At 44.0% G+C, this 17496-nt stretch overlaps 1 protein-coding gene across 2 annotated transcripts in view; it reads left to right on the top strand.

The window, feature by feature from the left end:
- The first annotated feature begins 1615 nt into the window (after nucleotides 1–1615).
- Nucleotides 1616–17496, top strand: part of LOC129828957 (sorting nexin-29-like) — a 122178-nt gene continuing 106297 nt past the window's right edge. The window contains exons 1-14 of one of the 2 annotated variants that reach the window (XM_055890301.1): nucleotides 1617–2199; nucleotides 2901–2965; nucleotides 4937–4989; nucleotides 5124–5248; nucleotides 9568–9748; nucleotides 9860–9930; nucleotides 10395–10664; nucleotides 10823–10917; nucleotides 11023–11186; nucleotides 11328–11422; nucleotides 11743–11839; nucleotides 13191–13279; nucleotides 14974–15037; nucleotides 15227–15355. In XM_055890301.1, the coding sequence (XP_055746276.1) occupies nucleotides 2193–2199; nucleotides 2901–2965; nucleotides 4937–4989; nucleotides 5124–5248; nucleotides 9568–9748; nucleotides 9860–9930; nucleotides 10395–10664; nucleotides 10823–10917; nucleotides 11023–11186; nucleotides 11328–11422; nucleotides 11743–11839; nucleotides 13191–13279; nucleotides 14974–15037; nucleotides 15227–15355 (1505 nt within the window). In that variant the 5' untranslated portion in view covers nucleotides 1617–2192. Of the gene's footprint in view, nucleotides 2200–2900; nucleotides 2966–4936; nucleotides 4990–5123; nucleotides 5249–9567; nucleotides 9749–9859; nucleotides 9931–10394; nucleotides 10665–10822; nucleotides 11187–11327; nucleotides 11423–11742; nucleotides 11840–13190; nucleotides 13280–14973; nucleotides 15038–15226; nucleotides 15356–17496 lie in introns of both variants that reach the window. The other variant, XM_055890300.1, reaches the window with a different exon arrangement.

Genomic DNA, 17496 nt, shown 5'->3' with positions numbered 1-17496 from the left:
GGGATGGAGTTTTGTCCTGCCTGGTGACATCACTAGGCATTAAATTAGTTAATAGACTAGGGGGGGGGGGGGGGGTACTCAGTGTATTTACTTACTTTCTGTGGTGAATAACACCCTCGTGCTGTGAGTATAGTTCCTCTCTCGTTCTGAAATCTCACCAGTCTCTGTGTAGCAGAGGGATTTCCCCTACATTACACATTATTTACATATTATGTATTCTCTTTTAAAACCAGAACCCCATCACTGCCCAGTCAATCTCAGTTACTGAAACTGGAAAGTACACAATTTTAGCATCTATTTCAGATCTTATTCTTGATTGTCTTATACTGTATTGCTATGTCAGAAGGACAGTGTGGACTGGGATACTACTATGATGGGCTAGTCGAGGAGTGTAAACAATGCTATTTACGATGCAATTCACCACCCAGGGTTTGCACAACATACTGTACTCAATGTAAGTACAATACTGTTTTATCATTTTTAACTTTTGATCATTTGAGTTCTGAAATTATAATGCAGCTGTTTATGAATAAACATGATTGTATTTGTTATTGTTATAGAATATGTTTAAGCATTGTTATAAATATTGGCATCTGAATTGTTATGTGAGACATTGTATTGTTAGTCCTTATACTCAAGCGAAGGAGGCATAGACAAATGAAGCTGGCCCAGTGAATCTGTAGGGTAAGTATGAGCATTATGGACATATGTTTTTCTGTTAACCTGTCCAGCATCAGAGAGCAAAGCCCCTGAGCCGTTCAACATTCGTCTGACCCTGGTCTGGCTGTTTGTGTTCCTGTGTGCTTTTACTACTCTCCTGCTGCTGCTGCAGGTACTGAGGAAGAAGACATGCAGACATTTCCCAAAGAACAAATGTAAGATAAAACACAAAGAAGCATAGGGAGGTGATTTGTGGTTATATAGTGATGGTCTGTTATCAGCAGACAGGTTACAGTATCTGCCTGTCAGTCATAATATGACAACGCTTGCTTTACCTTTCATATAATGGGAAATTATTATACAGTGATTCGCTGTTAGTACCAGGCACACAGGTTACGTCTGTCACAATGTGTGAGAATGCTTCCACATCTGATTGGTGATTGATTCACTCATTTGTGATGAATGGAAATTCCCCTCCATGAATGATAAGTCAAATGTAAAAACTCTGTGAAGATCTACAATGAATGAATCGAATGCATATCCTTGTGACTATACCCAATACATTGCCTAACCCTATATCTCTATCATACAGTATGTAACTCACGTCAATGTTATCTCCCAGTATCACGACTACAGGAAGCAGAGTGTCCCGGGACTGAGATGGTCTCTGATGATGTCCCTGAGCAGACAGTGGTTATCATGGGACAGGACAGCTTGACGAGAGGAGCTGGAGCCATGGTTCTCCAGGAGGGAACAAACAGCCAGACTCCCGACTGCAACTCCAACCTGCCTGTCCCTTCCACTGAGGAGGGCACCACCATACTGGTCACAACCAAGACAGTACAGATCTTTAACCACACAGATGACATTACAGACGGAAAGACATTGGGGTTGTGGAGGTCTGGCTTTGTAGCTTGATGTCCCCCCCCCCCCGCCCACACACACACACACGCACACACACACACACACTGCTTGCCATAGAAAGAGAAAACTATCAATGAATGTGTTTGAAAACAAGTGAATGTTTAACAGAGATTATATTAATGAACTACAGATCCCACACCACCCCTACCCTATCATATGACAACAGTGTGTCTGGTCATGTGACCTGCAGTGCCGACGATGTTTCGCTTTGCAGGCAGTGGCACAATAAATGTATTTTATTACAACTTAAAGATACACCAGAGCTACGACAGTCCAGTCACTGAAACTACAAGTGCTTCTGGGTTTGTAAGTTAAACATTTGATCTACAAATGTGACTCAGTTTAACTCTTATAGCGATAGTGATAAACGGCTACTCGCAGGCCTCTGTAGTTCCAGCCGACATGCGCAACAGTGGGCTACGGACCCCGGTTGTGTTGATGGGAAGAAGGGAGTGCAAAATCATGGAAGTAGTGCTCTCTGCCTCACAAGGTTTGGTTCGTACAGAATAGCAATAGAATTCTGGATTTCCACCATGTCGAACCGAAGAGCTATGAACTAGTTTACATGTGGTGTGTCAACAACAACACTAACGACTTGGACTGACAGAATGAACGGTGAGTTGTAACGTTAGCAAAAAAAACATTCACTTTTTGTTCTACCATCACCAATTGAAATGGCTTTGGTTTATTACAGGAATTTTGTATGTTTTGTGCACATATGCCTATTAAAACAATGAGGTTTAGAATGGATGACAATGCATCATTCTCTTTAATGAGTTCGGGCAGGCGTAAAGGATAGATAATGACTCTTCCCGCGGGTATCTTGAATCTCCTCATGCAAATCGAATTATGGCTTGACTGAATGACATCATAGTAGTCATGAATAAATCAATTGTTGATACATCAAAGAGAAACCCCTCTAACCATATTATACCTTTTTTGTTATTGCTAATGAGTCCTGACCAACCTCATCTAGCCCATTACTTTCTCCAAGGGAGTGCTTTCTTAGCAAACTGCATGTATTTGTTGGTGACTAGTTTTTACAACAACCTTTTCTTGTTATTACAGTATCTCCAAAATGTGTTATGTCACTTTCCTACTGTAGAATAAAGATATATTTCACCAAATCATATTCTTCTTTGTGGAACAAATCATTCTATACATTTCTGATAAACTTGGTGAAACAGCTCTGTGATTTAGCCAGAGATGACTTGTCCATTATGCAGGCCAGTCACTCTTAGGTCAGAAATCTGAGATGAGATGACCAAACTGACAGATGGTCATGTTTGTATGATCGCCCTCCTTCTCCTTTCCAGGCCCTCAGCAGAATGACGCAAAGAGACAACACCTGCTAGAGAGGCTGCTGGACGCTGTCAAACAGGTGAATGGTAATCTCGGTTAACCCAGAACAGAAGTCTTGCATAATTGGTCAGCTGCTCGATTAAGTTCTGGTTCCATACATGAGAAGAGATTTAACGAGGAGTGGAACCGGAACGAGGAGCTCCACTCTGCAAGTTACCGGCCAAATGTCCCCTCCCCTTCCGAATTTCGAAAGATGTTAACACCTGCATAATCGTGATTTGTCCAAATAGCCAGTGATGGAAAAACCCAAACATTGGAACTACTACAGCTTGTTATCCCACGCATCCCATTCCTTCCCGACAGATTCTATGGTTACGGTACCAGTTATGTTTACTTAGCTCTGTCCACCAGAGATTAGATGAGGGGTCACAACAATCATAACACAACAATCATCAGCAACATTTACACCGGCACTGTACGTGTCAGGACCGGTTATGTTAGCTGCACTGTACGTGTCAGGACCGGTTATGTTAGCTGCACTGTACGTGTCAGGACCGGTTATGTTAGCTGCACTGTACGTGTCAGGACCGGTTATGTTAGCTGCACTGTACGTGTCATAACAGGTTATGTTAGCTGCACTGTACGTGTCAGGACCGGTTATGTTAGCTGCACTGTACGTGTCATAACAGGTTATGTTAGCTGCACTGTACGTGTCATAACAGGTTATGTTAGCTGCACTGTACGTGTCAGGACCGGTTATGTTAGCTGCACTGTACGTGTCAGGACCGGTTATGTTAGCTGCACTGTACGTGTCATAACAGGTTATGTTAGCTGCACTGTACGTGTCATAACAGGTTATGTTAGCTGCACTGTACGTGTCATAACAGGTTATGTTAGCTGCACTGCACGTGTCAGGACCGGTTATGTTAGCTGCACTGTACTTGTCATAACAGGTTATGTTAGCTGCACTGTACGTGTCATAACAGGTTATGTTAGCTGCACTGTACGTGTCATAACAGGTTATGTTAGCTGCACTGTACGTGTCATAATAGGTTATGTTAGCTGCACTGTACGTGTCATAACAGGTTATGTTAGCTGCACTGTACGTGTCAGGACCGGTTATGTTAGCTGCACTGTACGTGTCAGGACCGGTTATGTTAGCTGCACTGCACGTGTCATAACAGGTTATGTTAGCTGCACTGTACGTGTCAGGACCGGTTATGTTAGCTGCACTGTACGTGTCATAACAGGTTATGTTAGCTGCACTGTACGTGTCATAACAGGTTATGTTAGCTGCACTGTACGTGTCATAACAGGTTATGTTAGCTGCACTGTACGTGTCATAACAGGTTATGTTAGCTGCACTGTACGTGTCATAACAGGTTATGTTAGCTGCACTGTACGTGTCATAACAGGTTATGTTAGCTGCACTGTACATGTCATAACAGGTTATATTAGCTGCACTGTACGTGTCATAACAGGTTATGTTAGCTGCACTGTACATGAAAGGACAGGTTATGTTAGCTGCACTGTATGTGAAAGGACAGGTTATGTTAGCTGCACTGTACGTGAAAGGACAGGTTATGTTAGCTGCACTGTACGTGAAAGGACAGGTTATGTTAGCTGCCCTGTACGTGAAAGGACAGGTTATGTTAGCTGCACTGTACGTGAAAGGACAGGTTATGTTAGCTGCACTGTACGTGAAAGGACAGGTTATGTTAGCTGCCCTGTACGTGAAAGGACAGGTTATGTTAGCTGTCCTATTGCCCTCTTCTACTATGGATAATCTCCACTGAAGAGGAGTGCATTACAGCTATGTTCAAATTAGTCATGTAATCATAAACTCATAATGATGTGCTTTTACAGTGTAATTACAGTGAACTTATCTACTCTCTACAGTTTATAAGGCATAATACTGTGCACATTGTGTTGTTTCTCAACCTGGTTTGATGTTATGGACTTTAGCTGGCAGGCTACCATTGAGGAAGTAAAAGTGTTGCATCATAGTTATTTTATAGTTATGTCATCTTCATTCTTCATGTCTGTTCAGTGCCAAATCCGCTTTGGAGGAAGAAAGGAGATCGCCTCAGATTTAGACAGCAGGTACCAATGTGCTTTATTATTTTAAAACTGATATGATTTACTTATGTTTTGTGTGTGAATGTGTAATGCGTGTTATGTGTGTGTGCGTGTGTGTGTGATGTATTGTAATGCTTGTGTTTGTATCTCCCCTGTAGGGTGATCTGTTTGTGTGCCCAGTTTGAGGCTGTCCTCCAGCATGGCCTGAGGAAGAGTAAAGGACTGGCTCTCACTGCTGCTGCCATCAAGCAGGCCGCAGGATTCACCAGCAAGACTGAAGCAGGTACAGTCACATGACCTGGAAACAGATTACAGTGATATGAAGTATAAAAAAAGGTTTTCCAGGAAGTACTGGTAACCTTTATCTGCACTGGGGGCGCATCAGGGGCCCTTGAAGATTTTGGTCAGACGAGAGGTATATACAGTATACTCTTAGTCAGACTATAAGAACTAACACAGCTAAAGAAAACACACTGAATCTGGGAATAATGTGTTCATCACTGGTTAGAGTACAATTTGTAGAAGACATCTAGCTACATTGTTACATTTTGAAGTGTTGCATTTTGATTGAAGTGGATCGCAAACCCGGTAACTACTTCTCTGATAGAGTTCAGTGTGTCAAATCGGAGGGCCTGTTGTCCGGACCTCTGGCAGTCTCTATGGGGGTGCCACAGGGTTCAATTCTCGGGCCGACTCCCTGTATACATCAATGATGTCGCTCTTGCTGCTGGTGATTCTCTGATTAACCTCTACGCAGACGACACCATTCTGTCTACTTCTGGCCCTTCTTTGGACACTGTGTTAACTAACCTCCAGACGAGCTTCAATGCCTTTACAACTCTCCTTCCATGGCCTCCAACTGCTCTTAAATGCAAGTAAAACTAAATGCATGCTATTCAATCGATCACTGCCCGCACCTGCCCACCCGTCACTACTCTGGACGGCTGGTTAGACTGTAAACTCTCCTTCCAGACTCAGATTAAGCATCTCCAATCCAAAATTAAATCTAGAATCGGCTTCCTATTTCGCAACAAAGCATCCTTCACTCATGCTGCCAAACATACCCTCGTAAAACTGACCATCCTACCGATCCTCGACTTCGGCGTTGTCATTTATAAAATAGCCTCCAACTCTCTACTCAACAAATTGGATGCAGTCTATCACAGTGCCATCCTTTCACCAAAGCCCCATATACTACCCACCACTGCAACCTGTACGCTCTCGTTGGCTGGCCCTCGCTTCATACTCGTCGCCAAACCCACTGGCTCCAGGTCATCTACAAGTCACTGCTAGGTCGCCTTTCCTTCCAGTTCTCTGCTGCCAATAACTGGAACAAACTGCAAAAATCACTGAAGCTGGAGACTCATATCTCCCTCACTAGCTTTAAGCACCAGCTTTCAGAGCAGCTTACAGATCACTGCACCTGTACATAGCCTATCTGTAAACAGCCCATCTATCTACCTCATCCTCATACTGTATTTATGGGGACTTGCACATTCATCTTCTGCACATCTACCATTCCAGTGTTTAATTGCTATATTGTAATTACTTCACCACCATGGCCTATTTATTACCTTAACTCCCTTATCTTACCTCATTTGCACTCACTGTAAATAGACTTTTTGTTTTCTTTTTTCTACTGTATTATTGACTGTATGTTTTGTTTATTCCATGTGTAACTCTGTGTTGTTGTATTGAATTGCTCTGCTTTATCTTGGCCAGGTCACAGTTGTAAATGAGAACTTGTTCAACTGGCCTACCTGGTTAAATAAAGGTGAAAAAAATTAAATAAAGTGTAAAGCAGCACTTTTTATGTTAATCACTTCCGTCGATATCACGCTGAAGTCAATAGAATGGGGGCAAACATTTGCGGTGTAGGACTGTTTAAACAAACATTATTCAAAGGCCACACGGAATAACCTATACATGGCTGGTCAGATGAGAACTTGTAGAAGACTTATATCTATATTTTGGGATGGCTGGAGGCTGCCATCATGGCAAAGGGAACAAACCACTTTTTCTGTTAGGTAATGTTGTCACGGACGTCTGAAGAAGAGGACCAAGGTGCAGCGTGGTGAGCGTACATACTTTTATTTTAATGATGTCGCCAACAAAACAATAAACATACAGAAACGACCGTGAAGCTTAACTCGGCTATAATGCCGCTAACAAAGATAACTTCCCACAAAGAAAGGTGGAAAAAAGGGATACCTAAGTATGGTTCTCAATCAGAGACAACGATAGACAGCTGCCTCTGATTGAGAACCGCACCCGGCCAAACACAAAGATATAGAAAACATAGACATAAAGAAACTAGAATGCCCACCCTAGTCACACCCTGTCCTAACCAAAATAGAGAATAAAAGCCTCTCTATGGCCAGGGCGTGACAAACGTCAACAAATCACAACCCGCCATAGGATATAAACAGTGACAACTGCTATTTAAGTGGTCATTTGACTGTAAAATCAGTGTATTGGTGTGTGGCCAGCAACTTTTATAGAGATACCACCCCAAACTATGTGTGCCATTTGAGAAATAAATGTATAGCTGTGTTGTAAGTCCCGCGACCCCCAGTGAGTATGACAAAAATGAACAGTACAAAACCATAGATATTGATCTGTTTTAAGCAATTGATATTGTGTTGACTATAAACTTTTTTTGAAGGATATGTAATTCCCCCCAATTACCATGTGGCAAAACGTCAGCTTGTGTAATGTAGTAATGCATACTGTCCAGATCATGGAAAGTAACATAATATACATTGATTCGATATGGCAAAATAATTCAATATCTTAATTTAGGATGATAGCAAATGGCGCAAACGCTCAATTTTTTTTCAATATTCACATATATTTCTCACTAGTTTAACCATTTTAGAGATTTAAATGCTCTTAATTTAACCGGGGCCTCTAGAAAGAGCTCCCCATAGTGATTGTGCAGCAGCCCATTCCTTCGACTTCCCTAGTAACAGCTTAATATTAGTAGAGTTCAAAAGCTACTTGCACTCAAACCGTGAAAAGGAATAACCAAAGGAGGCCAAGATGCTAAAATAATATACTTAATTTAATCGATGCTCGAAAGAATAGAAAAGGTACAAGTGCAAGGTGCTATAAAAACCAGAAAAGGAGCATACCTAATATTAGCCTAGGAAACTGGAGACCTGAGAATACTTTACTCACCTCAGTAGGAGAGATCGGCTGTGATGAGTGTCTTCTCTCCACGCAGGAAACAGATGCTGAAGGACGACTGATAGAGAAACCAGGTGCAGATACTGGCTGTGAAACCAGAGGGTTATGCAACAGATTTAGTCAAAAACGACAAGAAAGAAAATTCTCTCTCTCTTTCTCTCTGAGGGCAGCCCAGCACCTGTTGTGGTTTCTTAAAAGAAGCCGTGGTAAAATTCAAACAGATAATTCTGGCTGAACAAGTTTTAAAAGAGGTCTCAGTGGACCAGATGTTGTTGTTGTTGTTAGGGCTGTCAAACGATTTAAACATTTCATTAAGTTAACTGCAGGGTTTGCTGTGATTAATCACGATTAATCGCAAATTCTGAATTTGCTCAAAGTAAACTGTAATTTAAGATGTTTCATACAAAGATCATCTTTAATTAAATTTAAATTCCAAATCTGGCCCTCAAACCATCATGGTCACCTAATAATCCCCAGTTTACAATTGGCTCATTCATCCCCCTCCTCTCCCCTGTAACTATTCCCCAGGTCGTTGCTGCAAATGAGAACGTGTTCTCAGTCAACTTACCTGGTAAAATAACGGTAAAAAAAATAAAAAAATAAAAAAATAATTTGTCTTAAGCAACGGTTAGCAACATTTGGTAAATTGAGAAGGCACACTTTCACCTCAATGCCAACTAGTTTTACATTGCATTGTTGTTTTTAGACATAGATTATGTATTTAGGAAATTACAAAACTTCAAGTTTCTAGATCATTTTTTACTTCATTGGGCCTCTCCATTAGCCCTTCCTGTCCCAGTTAACAAAGCCTTGGTGATGATGGAGAGAGAACTCTGGGACACAGCTACCACGATGTTTAATAAGTCCAGTGCTGCAGAGTGAAATAGGCTGTTGTATAACACATTGTTCTAAGGCCATATGGTAATGCTATGCTAAAGAGAGACCTCCATAGCAGTTATTCACACTAATTATCAAGAACTTGAAAACGTACAGCGAACAGACTTTCAACTGTCTTGCAAGTTGGGTGTTATATAAAGAGTGAAAACTCTGTTGGCCAATAGGTGATGTGTTGGGTGACTCTATCCTCTGGGTAGTTGTTGAGGGCTTGATGACAAACTGAGGAAAAGGAGGAAGGTGTGAACATGGCTAATTAGTCAGTGGATGAATATGATGGTTTAGAACTGTGATTACTTAGATGATCTTTAAGCTTTTACTGGCTGCTCTCTGACCTTTTGATCTCTGACCTTTGACATGGCCATTCAGAAGCTTCAGTTGGTAAGAAAGGGCAATTGTGTAGAAATTAGTTCAAATTATAGCTGTTTTACAGGATATAGATCTTGGGAGTAGCAAGCAGTGGACATTCACTTTCTTTTTGGTGCATCTCTTTCTCTTTCTCTCTCTTCTCTCTCTCAGAGCTGACGTTCTGGCTCTATGTGAAGGAGCATCTGAACCGCCATGAGGTGCAGCGGTTCTACTCCCTGAGACACATCTCCTCTGAGCTGGGCCGCGGCCGCGCCTGGCTCCGCTGTGCCCTCAACGAACACTCACTAGAACGCTACCTACACACGCTGCTCGCAGACGGCATACGCCTCGGGTGAGAGTGTGTGTCTGTTTGTATGTCTGTATTTATCTCAGGTCAGTGTGCGTGTGTGTGTGGAGTCTGGACCTTTCTTGCCAGTATATCTTATTTCTTTGTGTTTTCAAGTACTTTTTATGAAGACTGGGCGTTTATTCTGGACGAGGAGCGAGCCAGCATGCTGCCCACCATGGCTGCAGGTGAGAGCATGACTCGGATTCCTGTGGTGAAACACATTCTTGTCTCTACCATTCAGAGAGCTACTTTAGAGTAAGCCATGAGTCACAGCTGAGTCACTTATTCCCTGTGTGATATGCAGTCAGTGGTGTAGTGGAGGTTGAACGCACGTAAACGCTGTTTACTCAGCTTTTTTGTATTTTGCGTAAGTGTTGACCCACCAATACGGGAAGATGCATTGAAAGTATAGGGAGTGATATACTTAGTGTTATACTTATATACTTATGTTATACTTATCTCCGCGACCTGCAATCTGAGTTTACCCACCTATTGTGTCTAGTGCAGTGCTGATGGATTTGGATTTATGTAGCACTTTTCCAATTCTCATTGTTAGTTTGGGAGAACCAACTCACCTTATCCACTACCATTAGTGATGTGTGAACGACTAGTAACTAGACCCTCTCCTCTCTCTCCACCCTTCACACAGGACTAAACTCCATCCTGTTTGCCATCAACATCGACAACACAGACCTGAACGGTGTGACCCGGGCGGGCGGCTCCTCCTCCTCCGTGAGCCACCTCCTGAAGGAGTCCACCCAGGGCATAGGGAGCCTATGGAAGGAGTCGACCCAGGGGGTGAGCACTCTACTTCGAGAGATCAGCACCGTCACCGCTGTGGTGCCAGGCTTCACCCCTACACACTGCACTGACGGCTCATCAGACCCACTGCCTATCCTGCCACGCAGCGTCTCCGCAGGTAGGGAGGAGAAATTACAAGGAACTCAGACACTGAGGGGGACAGTGCATATAAACAATAATTTCTATTCAGTTCTATTCATATTATTACTCAGGGAAGGAATAATACACCAACAAACATGGAGATGTAACTGACTACATGTCTTCTCTCCTCTCCAGACTCTGGCCTGAGGAAGGAGCGACGGAGGAAAAAGAAAATCACCAACATCATCTCCTTCGACGACCTGGATGGGGGAGCGGAGGATGAGGAAGAGGTGGGGGGGGGGACTGTCACCCTCAGGAAGAGCACCACTGCTCCTCAGGTCAGTCTGGAGGAGGGTATTTACCCACTGGAGTCCTTCTCCCTCTCGCCTCTCCAGAACGGGCTGCCTGATCCTGGGATAGTCAGCTGGGCCGGGTCTCATCCTTTCTCCAGAGCTCTGCCTGACACCAAGATTATTGATAATGATGAGGAGGAGGAAGAGGTATACAAGAGTAGGCCACAGCCACAGAGCCCCTTTCATGGCACGGCCAACGCTGACCAGTGAGTAACCATGGAGACTAAGGATTATACATCATCTAGCACTTTCTTAACTATACAATAAGCAAAGAGAGAAACTCCTAATCAAGAATTGATATAAACAGGTGTACTTTATCTGTGTTGTAACGTGTGTGTCTGTTACAGAGTGTCAACGTGGAGTGCCCTGCAGGCCATAACTGATAATGACAGTTCAGACATCCTCATTCCTGTGGCCTCCAGCCACTCCTACGCTCAGCCAGGTGAGGCTCCTCTCCTCTACAGCAGTGTTTCTCAACCCAGTCCTCTGCGCCCAACAGTCATTTCTTACATAACTACAGAATTTTGGTTATAATGTGTTGGTTCATATGTGTTCATTTTTGGGGATAGTTTCTATAGCAACAGCAGACTGGCGTTAAAAGAGAATAGTGGGCGAGGTTGCTTAGTGATAAAGCTCATGAGAAAACGGAAGTGTAAATTTACTAAGCTTTTGTAGAATATGGAAAGCATTAAACCCAGACAGATACGTCAGCATTTAGGTACTTTCTCTCTCTCATTGTTTTTCACTTTCATTTTGTTTCAGTCGGCTCAGTGAAAGATACGGTTGCATTTCCTGTACAGACAGATTCCACAGGTCCAGTCGGCGACTACGAGACGACCAGATCCCAGCTACAGTTCAAGTTAGTTGTCAGTCCATTTTACATAAGCATCATCTTAACAAGGGTGGGAGGAAAACTGCACTCCAATCAATCATTTTGAGTTCAAAGCTCATCACTAAGCTAAGGACCCTGGGACTAAACACCTCCCTCTGCAACTGGACCCTGGACTTCCTGATGGGCCGCCCCCAGGTGGTAAGGGTAGATAACAACATATCCGCCACACTGATCCTCAACACGGGGTCCCCTCAGGGGTGCGTGCTCAGTCCCCTCCTGTACTCCCTGTTCACTCATGACTGCATGGCCAGGCACGACTCCAACACCATCATTAAGTTTGCAGATGACACAACAGTGTTAGGCTTGATTACTGACAACAATGAGACAGCCTATAGGGAGGAGGTCAGAGACCTGGCCGTGTGGTGCCAGGACAACAACATCTCCCTCAACGTGATCAAGACAAAGGAGATGATTGTGGACTAAAGGAAAAGAAGCACGCCCCCATTCTCATTGACGGGGCTGTAGTGGAGCAGGTTGAGAGCTTCAAGTTCCTTGGCATCCACATCACCAACAAACTTACATGGTCCAAGCCCACCAAGACATTCGTGAAGAGAGCACGACAAAACTTATTCCGCCTCAGTAGACTTAAAATATTTGACAGGGGTCCTCAGATCCTCAAAAGGTTTTACAGCTACACAATCGAGAGCATCCTGACTGTTTGCATCACTGCCTGGTATGGCAACTGCTCGGCCTCCGACCGCAAGGCATTACAGAGGGTAGTGTGTACGGCCCAGTACATCACCGTGGCCAAGCTTCCAGCCATCCAGGACCTCTATACCAGGCGGTGTCAGAGGAAGGCCCTAAAAATTGTCAAAGACTCCAGTCACCCTAGTCATAGACTGTTCTCTCTGCTACCACATGGCAAGCGGTACCGGAGCGCCAAGTCTAGGTCCAAGAGGCTTTGAAACAGCTTCTACCCCCAAGCCATAAGACTCCTGAACATCTAATCAAATGGCTACCCAGACTATTTGCATTGCCCCCATACTCCTCCCCCCTCTTCTACGCTGTTGCTACTCTCTGTTATTATCTGTGCATAGTCACTTTAATAACTCTACCTACATGTACATATTACCTCAATTACCTCGACTAACCGGTGCCTCGCTATTGTTATTTTACTGCTTCTCTTTAATTATTTGTTACTTTTATTTTTTGGGGGTCTTTTCTTAAAATTGCATTGTTGGTTAAGGGCTTGTAAGTAAGCATTTCACTGTAAGGTCTACCTACACCTGTTGTATTTGGCGCATGTGACAAATAACATTTGATTTGAGTTATTGGATGGAGATATATACGCAACCTCTCTCTCTCTGTGGTGTTACAGCTTGGAGCCCAGCCCGCCGGTCCAGAATGCACCTCTCTCCAGTGTACTGCCCAGTGCCACCCCTGGTCTACCTGAGTCAATGACAGTGGGTGTGTATGGTATACTGTACATGTGTTTGGTAATAAGAAGGGAATCCTGTATGATGATCATTTGGGTGGCAGGTAGCCTAGTGGTTAGAGCGTTGGACTAGTAACCTAAAGGTTGCAAGAGCGAATCCCCGAGCTGACAAGGTCAAATTCTGTAGTTCGGCCCCTGAACAAGGCAGTTAACCCACTGTTCCTAGGCCGTCATTAAAAATAAGAATTTGTTCTTAACTGACTTGTCTAGATAAAAATAATAATAAAAAAATCCCTTATTCAACCAGGTGATGGCACTGCTGCGTCAGTGTGCCTCTGTGTACTCACGGTAGCCTACAGTTGACTCTAACAAAGGATGATATGAGTGAAACAGAACGGTACACTCAGAAAAGCATGTCTTATTTGATAGATTTCATTTCGGTAAACAACACAACCATTAATTGACATTTTGTCCGCTCTACTGTCTTTTCAAATCTTCATGGAATGTAAAATGCCCTGATCCAGTCAACAGTTTACACACTGTCTCTGTTTTTGACTCCAGAACGTGATTTGCGTAATTTCTTAAAGCTTAAGAGGGTAGCCCGGCTGATGCTCATATTGATGCTGTTTCCTGTGTGTGGAACACACTAAGCCTGTAATGTGAGTTAGGGCAGGGGATCTGAGTGTGGCGGCACATTTAGACCCACAGGCACATCTATAGTCATGACTCACGTCTATAGTCGAACACTCACAGATTAGGGGCTCTCAAAAGAAGAGAGCTGTGTGTGTGTATTTGTGTTTGTGTGCTTTTGTGTACAGAACATTGTGTGCAGTAAAAAAAACGAAAACATAATGGCGTCTGCCGCTTACCTGGATCTGTAATGGGAACCATTGTCCAAATCCATACACTGCCAGCATCACACACAAACCCACATACGCACAAGCACACACACACACAGTTGTAGTGCAACAGAGGGGCGCCTCTCTATAAAGCTCCTTAATGGATTTCCGGTGCTAACTTCCTGTGGTGAACGCATGGTTGTTGTAAATGTCACACCTATTTCTGGAGCACTGATGTGGAATTGGGAGCTCCAGATATAATGGGGCTCTCCTCTACCTTTCTTCTTCTTCCTCATCCTCTTCTTCACCTCCTCAACCAGGCACTTTGGGTTGTAAACGTACTTTTTGAAATGCGTCTGGGGCCAAACCGCGCTCCACTTCTTCGCGCTTCCCTACTGTTAATGTAGCCAAGAGCTGATCTGCATTATTCATTTGCTTTTAATTGAGTAAATACTTTGGTATTCATAAGGCTGCCGTATCTTGGCCCTTTTTCCATAGACCTACTTCTCGCAGTGCAGTGCTATATATTAGCCTATATCCGTCATGTGAATACAGAGCTGTGCTGTGACAGTATGGTGCTAAAGTGTGTTTGTATCTGGGCAGAGGTAGTATATTAGTAGCCTGGCGGGTCCCATGCTCTATGTTCTGGAGCTAACTCGTGTGTAGTCATGACAACGACAGAAGAGTTGGCTACAGGCAGCACAGTACAGTATGGAACCAGGTTAGTATTTAGGTATCAGTCAGCTCCGCTAATGATGAGACTTAAATATGAGCTGAGTAAAAGAAATGTGAACAGTAAACACTTGTACAGAGATATATATCAATTTGTTTGTGTCTGTGTTTTGTTTGTCTCAGTGTTGTTAACGGTCTCTGTCCTCTGTCCACAGTGGAGCTCCGCCAGGCCATAGTAGCCATGATGAACAGGAAGGATGAGCTGGATGATCTGAACATGTGAGATCCTCTCTGCTAATGTTGGTGGGATGAGTTGATCTTTGACGTGAAAAATCAAGGGGAATTAAGAGCTATGTATGTATGTGGGTTTTCTGAGAGTTGTGAGCAGACAGTGTATGCCAGTGTTCTGTTGTGTGTGTGTGACTGTATGCTAACAGTATTGTGCTGTTGTGTACTCCGGGGCTCCAGGTCCCTGCGCAGCCTGCTGGATGGGGAGATGGAGCACTCTGCTGGGCTGAGACAGGAGACAGACGCCCTGAGGAGACGCCTGGATGAGCTGGAGGAGAGACACACAGCCAAGGTCCAGGCTCTGGGCAGGTGGGTACCAGATCGCTGGTGGTTGTTGTTCCCAGTGGCAGCTTCCCATGGCTACAGTAGGAATATTGGTGGTTAGAGACAGACAAACCCACACTCACTGGAAACAGTCTTTAGGAGTTCAATATGTGTGTTTTTAAGTGTTGAGTATGCTGCGATGTGCACGTTTACATTTGAGTGGTTTAGTCTTTCCGCTCCTCTACGCCTTCAAGACAAACTGGAAACTCCAGCCACTCAAACTCAAGTGCTATCCTCCACCCAAATCTGGCCTGATCGGATCAATAGTAGCTAAAAATACTGACGCTGGTAAGTAAGCCCTCCCTGTGTTTGTGTCTAACAAAGCCCAGTGGATGTGAGCTGGGCTGAGCTGCTCTCATAGAGGTACCCATATTGATTCAGCACAGTGAGAGGAGTGGGTACTGTGCTGGTTAAGACGTGGGCCACACACTGACTGAGGCAGTGCTTCTGACGTGCATTCTGAAAGTATTCAGACCCCTTGACTTTTTCCACATTTTGTTACGTTACAGTCTTATTCTAAAATGGATTAAATGCAAAAAAAATCCTCATCAATCTACACACAATACCCCATAATGAGAAAGCGAAAACAGATTTTTTTTGGTGTGCAAATGTATACAAAATATATATTTTTTTAACACAAGTATTCAGACCCTCTGCTGTGAGACTCGCAATTAAGCTCAGATGCATCCTGTTTCCATTTGATCATCCTTGAGATGTTTCTACAACTTGATTGAAGTCCACCTGTGGTAAATTCAATTGATTGAACATGAAAGCCACACACCTGTCTATATAAGGTCCCACACACAGTGACCTGAGCAATCGGGGGAGAAGGGTCAAGGAGGTGACCAAGAACCCGATGGTCACTCTGACAGAGCTCTAGAGTTCCTCTGTGGAAATGGGAGACCCTTCCAGAAGGACAACCATCTCTGCAGCACTCCACCAATCAGGCCTTTATGGTAGAGTGGCCAGATGGAAGCCACTCAGTAAAAGGCACATGACAGCCTGCTTGGAGTTTGACAAAAGGCACCTAAAGACTCAGACCATGAGAAACAAGATTCTCTGGTCTGATGAAACCAAGATTGAACACTTGGCCTGAATGCTAAGCGTCACGTCTGGAGGAAACCTGGCACCATCCCTACGGTGAAGCATGGTGGTGGCAGCATCATGTTGTTGGGTTGTTTTTCAGCGGCAGGGACTGGGAGACTAGTCTGGATCGAGGGAAAGATGAACGGAGCAAAGTACAGAGAAACACTTGATGAAAACCTGCTCCAGAGCGTTCAGGACCTCAGACTGGGGTGAGGGTTCACCTTCCAACAGGACAACCACCCTAAGCGCACAGCCAAGACAACGCAGGAGTGGCTTCGGGACAAGTCTCTGAATGTCCTTGAGTGGCCCAGTCGGAGCCCGGACTTGAACCCGATCGAACATTTCTGGAGAGACGCTCCCCATCCACCCTGACAGAGCTTGAGAGGATCTGCAGAGAAGAATGGGAGAAACTCCCCAAATACAGGTGTGCCAAGCTTGTAGCATCATACCCAAGACGACTTAAGGCTGTAATCGCTGTGAAAGGTGCTTCAACAAAGTACTGAGTAAAAGGTCTAAATACTTATGTAAATGTAATACTTGAGTTTAGTATTTTTTATAAATGTGCAAAATTTCTAAAAACCTGATTTTTGCTTTGTCATTATGGGCTATTGTGTGTAGATTGATGAGGGGGAAAACATATTTAATACATGTTAGAAACATGTGGAAAAAGTCAAGGGGTCTGCATACTTTCCGAATGTACGCTATGTACATTCCTGACTGAATGAGGCACATGTTTGCACGCACGGACACATACACACGTGCAGAGAAATCCTATTCCCTACCAGCATGGAGCTCCGGCCAGTCTCCCAGTGACGTTAGCAGAGCAGAAACTAGAACTCACCCAGGCTGGCGGGTAGGCACGCAGCCAGGAGAGAGCGGGCCTGGCCAAGGAGAAAGTGGTCCTTCTCTCTGTTTGGTGGGTGGTTAGAAGAAACCCACTGAGAGAAGACTAAAGAGAGATTGTGAGTTTTTCTTATTGTCATTCAGCGTTTCCTGAAGGTTGTTGGGAATGGAAAATTTTGATGTACTGTAAAGAAAAC

Source organism: Salvelinus fontinalis, chromosome 30, assembly GCF_029448725.1.
Source record: "Salvelinus fontinalis isolate EN_2023a chromosome 30, ASM2944872v1, whole genome shotgun sequence".
In the NCBI taxonomy this organism is placed as follows: Eukaryota; Metazoa; Chordata; class Actinopteri; order Salmoniformes; family Salmonidae; genus Salvelinus; species Salvelinus fontinalis.
The sequence above is the reverse complement of the archived record's forward strand: the minus strand, read 5'-3'. Positions and strand labels throughout refer to the sequence as shown.